Consider the following 12,253-nt stretch of genomic DNA (forward strand, 5'->3'; position numbering starts at 1 on the left):
ACCCAAAACACCCTCCCCTCTGTTGTTGTTTCTCCCCTACTCCCTTTACCCAAAACACCCAACCCCCTCCCCTCTGTTGTTTCTCCCCTACTCCCTTTACCCAGAACACCCAACCCCCTTCCCTCTGTTGTTGTTTCTCCCTACTCCCTTTACCCAAAACACCCTCCCCTCTGTTGTTGTTTCTCCCCTACTCCCTTTACCCAAAACACCCAACCCCCTTCCCTCTGTTGTTTCTCCCCTACTCCCTTTACCCAAAACCCCCTCCCCTCTGTTGTTGTTTCTCCCCTACTCCCTTTACCCTAAACACCCAACCCCCTCCCCTCTGTTGTTGTTTCTCTCCTACTCCCTTTACCCAAAACACCCAACACCCTCCCTCTGTTGTTGTTTCTCCCCTACTCCCTTTACCCAAAACCCCTCCCTCTGTTGTTGTTTCTCCCCTACTCCCTTTACCCAAAACCCCTCCCTCTGTTGTTGTTTCTCTCCTACTCCCTTTACCCAAAACACCCAAAACCCCCTCCCCTCTGTTGTTGTTTCTCCCCTACTCCCTTTACCCAAAACACCCAACACCCTCCCCTCTGTTGTTGTTTCTCCCCTACTCCCTTTACCCAAAACACCCAACCCCCTCCCCTCTGTTGTTGTTTCTCCCCTACTCCCTTTACCCAAAACACCCAACACCCTCCCCTCTGTTGTTGTTTCTCCCCTACTCCCTTTACCCAAAACACCCAACCCCCTCCCCTCTGTTGTTGTTTCTCCCCTACTCCCTTTACCCAAAACACCCTCCCCTCTGTTGTTGTTTCTCCCCTACTCCCTTTACCCAAAACACCCAACACCCTCCCCTCTGTTGTTTCTCCCCTACTCCCTTTACCCAAAACACCCTCCCCTCTGTTGTTGTTTCTCCCCTACTCCCTTTACCCAAAACACCCAACCCCTCCCCTCTGTTGTTGTTTCTCCCCTACTCCCTTTACCCAAAACACCCAACCCCTCCCCTCTGTTGTTGTTTCTCCCCTACTCCCTTTACCCAAAACACCCAACCCCTCCCCTCTGTTGTTGTTTCTCCCCTACTCCCTTTACCCAAAACACCCTCCCCTCTGTTGTTGTTTCTCCCCTACTCCCTTTACCCAAAACACCCTCCCCTCTGTTGTTGTTTCTCCCCTACTCCCTTTACCCAAAACACCCTCCCCTCTGTTGTTGTTTCTCCCCTACTCCCTTTACCCAAAACACCCTCCCCTCTGTTGTTGTTTCTCCCCTACTCCCTTTACCCAAAACACCCTCCCCTCTGTTGTTGTTTCTCCCCTACTCCCTTTACCCAAAACACCCAACCCCCTCCCCTCTGTTGTTGTTTCTCCCCTACTCCCTTTACCCAAAACACCCAACCCCCTCCCCTCTGTTGTTGTTTCTCCCCTACTCCCTTTACCCAAAACACCCAACCCCCTCCCCTCTGTTGTTGTTTCTCCCCTACTCCCTTTACCCAAAACACCCTCCCCTCTGTTGTTGTTTCTCCCCTACTCCCTTTACCCAAAACACCCAACACCCTCCCCTCTGTTGTTGTTTCTCCCCTACTCCCTTTACCCAAAACACCCAACCCCTCCCCTCTGTTGTTGTTTCTCCCCTACTCCCTTTACCCAAAACACCCTCCCCTCTGTTGTTGTTTCTCCCCTACTCCCTTTACCCAAAACCCCCTCCCCTCTGTTGTTGTTTCTCCCCTACTCCCTTTACCCAAAACACCCTCCCCTCTGTTGTTGTTTCTCCCCTACTCCCTTTACCCAAAACACCCAACCCCTCCCCTCTGTTGTTGTTTCTCCCCTACTCCCTTTACCCAAAACACCCAACCCCCTCCCCTCTGTTGTTGTTTCTCCCCTACTCCCTTTACCCAGAAGTTGTTTAAACAGAAGAGAGAGGTAACTCTCGTAACTCTTTCTCCTCATCTCTCCCTCATCTTGTGGTGAAGAGCTGGCTCTAACTCGCGGCCTAGTTGGACTTTGGCCGGGATCCAGTCCGATCGCAGGTTATGGGCATTGAGGCTTTTCAAGGCAATGTTCCCATTCACGATAAACGCTGCATATGTCGACTCAATTGCCTTTAAAACAGCTCGATGCATTTAACCCGCGATGGGATTGAACCCCAACCTCAATCTGAAGGAATAGAGAGGCAAAGAGGGATACAAACACTGATAACTGTTGGCGGCCATTTTTGTTACGCACAGCCTCATATTCCAAATAGGCCAATAAATGCACCATAAACCAGACGTTTTAAAGGTAAACGTGCCTTTGAGTAAAAATAGTAAAAAAAACTTAGCTTGCTTGCAGTAGTACATCAACATGCTATGTCTCACCCCTACAAAGCACCGTGGTTAGATTACACTGAGCAGTGTGGATATGGGAATATTTTGCAGTGTACTGTAGATGTGGTAAAATCATTACCAAAAACACCATTAGAAATAAATTACATAAAAATGTCTGTGGTGTCTGTGTGTGTGTCTGTGTGTGTGTGATGTGTGTCTGTGTGTGTGTGATGTGTATGAGCTAAAACGTGTTGCTAGAGTAGCAGCTGGAAGTTCAAGAATCCACAACCAGATTACAGTCTCTGGTTGAAGCAGAAAACACACAGTATTTCTGACCATACAGGCCTCTATTTCTAACAGTGTATTAATGATGGGGTTGGAATGTGCCTCAAGACATTTTAAAACACACACACACAAACACACACACACACACACACACACACACACACACACACACACACACACACACAAATGCATACATACACACATAAACTAACACACACACACAGAGTGAGACCAGACCACAGTGTTACAGTGCACCAGTGGAATGATTAAACGAGCTGGCCCGAGGCTCCTAGATGTAGAAGTGTAAATACAAGAGGCTACATTACTTGAGGTTGAGGACTTTTCCAACGCCAGTGGCCAAACTCACCAGAACACCGCCACGCCTTAGTCTGACCCGCACTTTACCGAGTGGCACATTCCAAAGGCCCACTCCCAGGCATCAACCACTAAGGACTAGGAGTACTGTAGGTGTATTGCTGGTTTGATGATTTGAAAATCATCTGGATTGCCTAACAGTGATACAAACGGCTGGATCCAGATGCGATGGACATTAGTGGCACAGTGCAGTTCCTGTTCTAAAGAGAGGGAGCTATACAATACAACAAGCATTAAATATTATCAACATAAATAATCACAAGGATGCCAGTATTTACCTAAGAAACATTTACAAATAAATATGCACTTGATTTTGGAACCCCACGAGTTGTAGAAACCTGATTGTTTTATGTGATGGAGAAACAGGCAACAAGAGACTGTATGAAAGTGGATGACTGCAAAACAAAAACGAACAAAAAAAACACAAGATTGGGCGATTACAAAAGCACACAACAGAGTAGTAGTTGAAATATAACATGGTATTACACAACGGTACGCTAGAAAAAGACTGCTAGTTCTTTATGTCCAGGAAATAAAGTAGACAACAAAAAAAACAGCATTGTCTTGATCGTCTCTCTGTTTGGCGATGCTTGTAGTGTACTCCTCTTCAACCTTCTTCCCCATACGAACTGATTTAAATAAATATATACACGCATTAAAATAAAATAAAAAGCTAATAAGATAGGACTGTTGTGAACAGAGTTGTTGCTCATGTGCCAGTCTTCATCTCCCATTCCTGCAACAAAGGGCACATTGAGTGAGTTGAGATATACATGCAAATACACACAAATACGACAGTTACACGCAAATTCAGTGCAGTCATTAGACTAGGATGTGTGTGTGTGTGTGTGTGTGTGTGTGTGTGTGTGTGTGTGTGTGTCAGATGTGTGGTAATACAGGTGAATGAGTGCAGAGGATGTTTTGAGTGTGTGTGTGTGTGTGTGTGTTTGTCAGAGATGTGTGGTAATACAGGTGAATGAGTGCAGAGGACGTTTTGAGTGTGTGTGTGTGTGTTATTTTTTTACCTTTATTTAACTAGGCAAGTCAGTTAAGAACAAATTCTTATTTTCAATGACTGGTAAGGAACAGTGGGTTAACTGCCTGTTCAGGGGCAGAACGACAGAGTTGTACCTTGTCAGCTTGGGGATATGAACCTTTCGGATACTAGTCCAACGCTCTAACCACTAGGCTACCCTGCCGCCCCATGTGTGTGTGAGTGTAAATGCAGGAGTGTGTAAACGCAGGTGTGTGTGTGTCAGAAGAGGCTGGTGGGAGGAGCTATAGGATAATTGGCTCATTGTAAGGGCTGGAGTGGAATGGAATCAAATCAATATGTTTGATGTGTTTGACACCGTTCCATTCATTCTAATCCGTTCCAGAAATTACAATGAGCCGCTCTTCTAATAGCTCCTCCCACCAGCCTCCACTGGTGTGTGTTCTCCGTAACTCTGTCCCACCTTAGCCTTCTTGAGGACATGGCCGCGTACGGCAGAGGGTTTCTGATTGGTCGTTCTGCGGAGGAGGGAGGCACTGTTGACGGGCAGAGTAGAACAGCTCTCTGTGTCGCTGGTGTCACAGCTGGAGATGGGAGAGTTCTCTAGGGTACGCCTCAGCAACACTGGGGACTGGACACACAGATACACACCATTCAGAGTCAGCACCAACATTTGCAACAGCCTGTTTCTCATGAGTATGTTGGGCGTATTGACACAGTGAAGAAACTATAAATGACTGTAATCAAGCTGGACACAGTGAAGAGACTATAAATGACTGTTATCAAGCTGGACACAGTGAAGAGACTATAACTAACTGCGTCTAATGCGTTCAGTGCAGTCATTAGACTGGGATGGGATGTGTGTGTGTGTCAGACAGAGTGCTGGACAGAGTGAAGAGACTATAATTGACTGTAATCAAGCTGGACACAGTGAAGAGACTATAAATGACTGTAATCAAGCTGGACACAGTGAAGAGACTATAAATGACTGTTATCAAGCTGGACACAGTGAAGAGACTATAAATGACTGTTATCAAGCTGGACACAGTGAAGAGACTATAAATGACTGTTATCAAGCTGGACAGAGTGAAGAGACTATAAATGACTGTTATCAAGCTGGACACAGTGAAGAGACTATAAATAACTGTTATCAAGCTGGACACAGTGAAGAGACTATAATTGACTGTAATCAAGCTGGACACAGTGAAGAGACTATAAATGACTGTTATCAAGCTGGACACAGTGAAGAGACTATAAATGACTGTTATCAAGCTGGACACAGTGAAGAGACTATAAATGACTGTTATCAAGCTGGACACAGTGAAGAGACTATAAATGACTGTTATCAAGCTGGACACAGTGAAGAGACTATAAATGACTGTTATCAAGCTGGACAGTGAAGAGACTATAAATGACTGTTATCAAGCTGGACAGTGAAGAGACTATAAATGACTGTTATCAAGCTGGACAGTGAAGAGACTATAAATGACTGTTATCAAGCTGGACAGTGAAGAGACTATAAATGACTGTTATCAAGCTGGACACAGTGAAGAGACTATAAATGACTGTTATCAAGCTGGACAGTGAAGAGACTATAAATGACTGTTATCAAGCTGGACAGAGTGAAGAGACTATAAATGACTGTTATCAAGCTGGACAGTGAAGAGACTATAAATGACTGTTATCAAGCTGGACAGTGAAGAGACTATAAATGACTGTTATCAAGCTGGACAGTGAAGAGACTATAAATGACTGTTATCAAGCTGGACAGTGAAGAGACTATAAATGACTGTTATCAAGCTGGACACAGTGAAGAGACTATAAATGACTGTTATCAAGCTGGACAGTGAAGAGACTATAAATGACTGTTATCAAGCTGGACACAGTGAAGAGACTATAAATGACTGTTATCAAGCTGGACAGTGAAGAGACTATAAATGACTGTTATCAAGCTGGACAGTGAAGAGACTATAAATGACTGTTATCAAGCTGGACAGTGCATTGCTTGCTGTTTGGTGTTTTAGTCTGGGGATCTGTAAAGCTCTTTGGTGTTTTAGTCTGGGGATCTGTAAAGCTCTTTGGTGTTTTAGTCTGGGGATCTGTAAAGCTCTTTGGGGTTTTAGTCTGGGGATCTGTAAAGCTCTTTGGTGTTTTAGTCTGGGGATCTGTAAAGCTCTTTGGTGTTTTAGTCTGGGGATCTGTAAAGCTCTTTGGGGTTTTAGTCTGGGGATCTGTAAAGCTCTTTGGGGTTTTAGGCTGGGGATCTGTAAAGCTCTTTGGTGTTTTAGTCTGGGGATCTGTAAAGCTCTTTGTGACAACTGCTGATGTAAAAAGGGATTCATAAAACAAACCTGTGGGCTGGAGGTGCCAGACTTGGGCTCGATGGTGAGTCCCAGAGTGACTCCTCCGTTCAGGGCCTTCTTCAGACTCTCCTTGACCTCTGTCATCTCCAGCTCCAGGCTCACCCGCTCGTCCTCCTTCAGCTTGCACTCGTCCTCCACCTTTTTCAGCCGCTCCGCCAGGGACCCAGCGCAGCGCTTAGCTGCGTGAAGGAGGAAAGGTAGAGGAAGGAGGTTTTAGAATGGGTCACAGCACTACCATACACTCTCAGTATCTGTCCTACCTTGATTTGTAGTTTATTGAGAAGTCAGTCAGGAAAATAACATCTGACTCCCATCTGTCCCCCTCCAAACACTTCTTCCATCCTGCACCCCTCAATCCTAAACCTAACCCTCCCATCCATAACTCCACTAAACACCACTCACTACTAACCCTCCCATCATTTCTATCTTACACTACTTTCACTCCCACCTCTCCCTCTTCTCTCTACCTTGGTAGAAGCAGTGTGTGTGTGTGTGTGTCGTACCAGTGCTGGCCTCCATGGCGGTACGCAGGTCTTTCCTGTCCTTCTTCAGCTGGGTCAGACGGTTCCTGATGTCCTGCTTTCTGTTTATTAGCTCCTCCTCTTTAGCCTGCAGCATCTTGGCGTCCGCCTCCACACGGTTCTTACCGTACTTATACTGCTCTGCACCTACAGGACAGAGAGGAGAGAGGAGTTATATACACACTACATGACCAAAAGGACGTGGACACCTGCTTGTTGAACATCTCATTCCAAAATCATGGGCATTAATATGGAGTTTGTCCCCCCGTTGCGGCTAGAACAGCCTCCACTCTTCTGGGAAGGCTTTCCACTGGATGTTGGAACCTTGCTGCGGGGACTTGCTTCCATTCAACCACAAGAGCATTAGTGAGGTTGAAAACTGATGTTGCGCGATTAGGACTGGCTCGCAGTCGGCATTCCAATTCATCCCAAAGGTGTCCGATGAGGTTGAGGTCAGGGCTCTGTGCAAGTCAGTCAAGTTCTTCCACACCGATTTTGACAAACCATTTCTGTATGGACCTTGATTTGTGCACAAGGGGCATTGTCATGCTGAAACAGGAAAGGGCCTTTTCCCCAAACTGTTGCCAGAAAGTTGGAAGCACAGAAATGCACTAGGCGGTCCCGTTCTTTGAGTTTGTGTGGCCTACCACTTCACGGCTGAGCCATTGTTGCTCATCTAGAATGTAATTTTATGCTGTAGCATTAAGATTTCCCTTCACTGGAACTAAGGGGCCCAAACCATGAAAAACAGCCCCAGACCATTATTCCTCCTCCACCAAACTTTACAGTTGTCACTATGCATTGGGGTAGGTAGCATTCTCCTGGCATCCACCATACCCAAATTCATCCGTCGGACTGCCAGGTCGTGAAACGTCATGCAGATTTACACCACTCCAGCCGACATTTGGCACGGTGCATGGTGATCTTAGGATTGTGTGCGGCTGCTTAGCCATGGAAACCAATTTCATGAAGCTCCCGACGAACAGTTATTGTGCAGACATTGCTTCCAAAGGCAGTTTGGAACTCGGTAGTGAGTGTTGTAACCGAGGACAGACGGTCTATACACTCTACGCACTTCAGCGGTCCCATTCTGTGAGCTTATGTGGCCTACCACTTCACGGCTGAGCCGTTGTTGCTCCTAGACGATTCCACTTCACAATAACAGCACTTACATTTGACCGGGGCAGCTCTAGCAGGGAAGTAATTTGCGAACTTGTTGGAAAGGTGGTATCCTATGACAGTGCCATGTAGAAAGCTCTTCAGTACGGGCCATTCTACTTCCAATGTTTGTCTATGGAGATTGCAGGGCTGTGTGCTCATTTTTTATACACCTGTCAGCAATGGGTATGGCTGAAATAGCCGAATCCACTAATTTGAAGGGCTGTCCACATACTTCTGTATATATAGTGTACCTTCACACCATTAAACCCAAACAGTGTGGGGAAATGGGCAATGGAAGGGGAGAAGGAGGGATTAGGAGGAGGGGGAAGGGGGGATTTGGGAAAAAGAGTGATTAGGGGGAAGGAGGGATGAGGGGGAGAATAGAATCAGAGAGGAGGTGAGGAATGGAAGGAAAATGGAATGGGAGGGGATAACAGGGGATGAGAGGAATGGGAGGGGGGAACAGGGGATGAGAGGAATGGGAGGGGGGAACAGGGGATGAGTGGAATGATGAAGAGAGAACAGGGGATGAGAGGAATGATGAAGAGAGAACAGGGGATGAGAGGAATGGGAGGGGGAATAGGGGATGAGTGGAATGATGAAGAGAGAACAGGGGATGAGAGGAATGGGAAGGGAGAACAGGGGATGAGAGGAATGGGAAGGGAGAACAGGGGATGAGAGGAATGGGAAGGGAGAACAGGGGATGAGAGGAATGATGAAGAGAGAACAGGGGATGAGAGGGGAGAACAGGGGATGAGAGGAATGATGAAGAGAGAACAGGGGATGAGAGGGGAGAACAGGAGGAGGGAGAGGAGAAAGAACCAACCAATGGTTCAACCAATGAACCAACCAATGCTCATCAGAGTTCATAAACTGACCAGAAACGCAGTGAACCCAAACCTCAGCCCAGAAATACCTGTTAATCACCCAGGAGAGGGTAAGGTCCAACCCTGGTGGAAAATAATAACCTGAATAAGAAGCCTGAAGCCACAGAGGCCACAGGAGCCTCTCCACACCACGAATGACGACTACACAGTCGTGTGTGTGTGTGTGTGTGTGTGTGTGTGTGTGTGTGTGTGTGTGTGTGTGTGTGTGTGTGTGTGTGTGTGTGCGCGCTCCTCACTAGAACATTAGCCTTTACGAAGGACTGTATACTCATTCAAACCACCACTTGACATCTTCAACCATCGATACACCGATATCGGCCTATTTTAGCTTGAGATGAAACAAGGATTGTGTTTTGTGTCCAAAATGTCTTGAGAAAGCGGGTTCAAAACGGTCGTAGATGAAGCATTACTGAATAGACACAGGCCTCCATCATACAGATTAGTCCCACCAGTGACCACTCTGTCCCCTGGCCAAATATGTGCCAGTTCATGCAGCTATTTGAATGAATGTTAGTTTGGTCTGGATATGTAGTGACAGTCATCCACAAGGTTGGGTTATTACGACGGATGGTTTCTAAGAAACTGTATTAGCTCCACCCAAAATATGTCTGCTCCTGCTGCTTCACCAACTGTCAGTTGGGAATTCCGGCATTTTCCAGGTTATTGTGGTGTTTCAGTTTTCCTAGAAAGCGATCAGCGGTGTGTTTGACTGAGGAGTGGGGAGCCAGACTTAGTGTCTACTAAGAGCAGGCTACTGCTGTATATCACAGCCAGTGGCCGGTGTAACGATGACTGGAAGTGACAGGCCAGCACTAGATGAATTAACATGCCAGTACTGGGTGTCATGATTTGCAGTCTGTAATGTACTCATGGGAATGTGTCTCTATCACACACACACACACACACACACACACACACACACACACACACACACACACACACACACACACACACACACACACACACACACACACACACACACACACACACACACACACAGACTTACTGGAGTTGTTGCGTTTCACAGATGCTGTTCCATTGGTTGTTCCATTGGTCTTCTTGGCCTGGTTCTTGTCCACCTTCTGTTTAGACGCTGTCCCATTGGTCACTGGGACCTTTTTTCCCTTCAGCTGATTGGTTGAGAAGGAGGAAGAGAGAACAACTATTCATAATCTGGTTGAAATGCACAGGCTTAAAACTGCTAAGTATAATTTGCACATATAATGAAAACCATGAAGTGAACAGACAGTTACAATGGCTACAAAAACCACTTCAATAAAAACCCACAATGTCCACCAAACTCCCCAGGTGGAGATGATCATGAGAACGTCTCTGTGCACAGCTGTACAAACACATTTTAAGTTAAACACAACACAGTAATCCCAGCGTTGGGCTAAACCAGTCCTACTGTACTGCATTACCCCTGCAGTGTGTGTGTGTGTGTGTGTGTGTGTGTCTGATGACAATGAAAGGTTCATCTGAGGACGGACACACACACACACACACACACACACACACACACACACACACACACACACACACACACACACACACACACACACACACACTGCTGGGAAACAGCAACTCGACAACACCATGTGATGCCTAATGTGTGTAACAGTGCTGGGTGCCACGTTCAGTACGTGTCAGGTTCATGTAGACCAGGGGCATCAACGTCATACTATGGAGGGCCTAGTGTCTGCTGCTTTCAGCTTTTTCTTTTCAATTAAGACCTAGACAACCAGGTGAGGAGAGCTCCTTACTAATCAATGACCGTAATTAATCAATCAAGTACAAGGGAGGAGCCGAAAACCAGCAGACACTCTGCCTCCGTGGAATTGGACACGTGCTGTAACGTCTTTACAAATATAATATAATATAATGACGTAATATGGAGGTGATGGTCAGTGTAAAGGCAAGGAGTAGTGTGAACATACTGAGGACACACACACACACACACACACACACACACACACACACACACACAGAACCCTCTAAAAGCAGGGTGGTCCGCAGTGCTCTGAGAGATACGCAGCCTAAGACACTGCAGCTATTTGACCCCACCTACTTCTCTCAGTTAATATCAAGGCCTCTAGCTAAGGTTTGCTGAAGAGTGCATGGTCAATGTCTCAGACTCTAACTCCCATACACTCAAAACTGGACATTTTACAAGGGGCTCAATATGCTTGTAACACCATTCCTCTGCCTGGCCATGTTTTTAATCACATTACTAAGAGACACACTACAGTGGGACTAAGCCAGCAGGGATTTTGAGGATAATGTCTGGAAACCTCAATTCTGGGTGGCCAGTATCAACACCGTTATATTAAAACAAAGCATGTCTCTGCAGGAATAACACAAGAATTGAGACTCAAATTGCATTATTTAATCCTTCTCCAATCCCCTCCTCTAGACATACAGTCTCTCTGTCCAATCCCCTCCTCTCTACATACAGTATCTCTGTCCAATCCCCTCCTCTCTACATACAGTATCTCTGTCCAATCCCCTCCTCTCTACATACAGTCTCTCTGTCCAATCCCCTCCTCTCTACATACAGTCTCTCTGTCCAATCCCCTCCTCTCTACATACAGTATCTCTGTCCAATCCCCTCCTCTAGACATACAGTCTCTCTGTCCAATCCCCTCCTCTAGACATACAGTCTCTGTCCAATCCCCTCCTCTCTACGTACAGTCTCTCTGTCCAATCCCCTCCTCTAGACATACAGTCTCTCTGTCCAATCCCCTCCTCTAGACATACAGTATATCTGTCCAATCCCCTCCTCTCTACATACAGTCTCTCTGTCCAATCCCCTCCTCTAGACATACAGTATCTATGTCCAATCCCCTCCTCTAGACATACAGTCTCTGTCCAATCCCCTCCTCTAGACATACAGTATCTCTGTCCAATCCCCTCCTCTCTACATACAGTATCTCTGTCCAATCCCCTCCTCTAGACATACAGTCTCTCTGTCCAATCCCCTCCTCTAGACATACAGTATCTCTGTCCAATCCCCTCCTCTCTACATACAGTATCTCTGTCCAATCCCCTCCTCTCTACATACAGTGTCTCTGTCCAATCCCCTCCTCTAGACATACAGTCTCTCTGTCCAATCCCCTCCTCTCTACATACAGTATCTCTGTCCAATCCCCTCCTCTCTACATACAGTATCTCTGTCCAATCCCCTCCTCTCTACATACAGTGTCTCTGTCCAATCCCCTCCTCTCTACATACAGTATCTCTGTCCAATCCCCTCCTCTCTACATACAGTCTCTCTGTCCAATCCCCTCCTCTAGACATACAGTATCTCTGTCCAATCCCCTCCTCTCTACATACAGTCTCTCTGTCCAATCCCCTCCTCTCTACATACAGTATCTATGTCCAATCCC

The 12,253-nt window shown here is 46.5% G+C and overlaps 1 protein-coding gene across 8 annotated transcripts in view; it reads right to left on the bottom strand.

The window, feature by feature from the left end:
- Window positions 1-1,817: 1,817 nt before the first annotated feature.
- The window catches only part of afap1 (actin filament associated protein 1), a 163,136-nt gene continuing 152,700 nt past the window's right edge, over window positions 1,818-12,253 (bottom strand). For 4 of the 8 annotated variants that reach the window (XM_052459357.1, XM_052459355.1, XM_052459354.1 and 1 more), the window contains exons 12-16: window positions 9,874-9,997; window positions 6,802-6,966; window positions 6,287-6,477; window positions 4,399-4,566; window positions 1,818-3,677 (exon numbers count right to left, since the gene is read on the bottom strand). In XM_052459357.1, the coding sequence (XP_052315317.1) occupies window positions 3,651-3,677; window positions 4,399-4,566; window positions 6,287-6,477; window positions 6,802-6,966; window positions 9,874-9,997 (675 nt within the window). In that variant the 3' untranslated portion in view covers window positions 1,818-3,650. The remainder of the gene's footprint in view (window positions 3,678-4,398; window positions 4,567-6,286; window positions 6,478-6,801; window positions 6,967-9,873; window positions 9,998-12,253) is intronic. The other 4 variants (XM_052459352.1, XM_052459351.1, XM_052459350.1 and 1 more) reach the window with 1 other exon arrangement.

Source organism: Oncorhynchus keta, chromosome 13, assembly GCF_023373465.1.
Source record: "Oncorhynchus keta strain PuntledgeMale-10-30-2019 chromosome 13, Oket_V2, whole genome shotgun sequence".
NCBI lineage: Eukaryota > Metazoa > Chordata > Actinopteri > Salmoniformes > Salmonidae > Oncorhynchus > Oncorhynchus keta.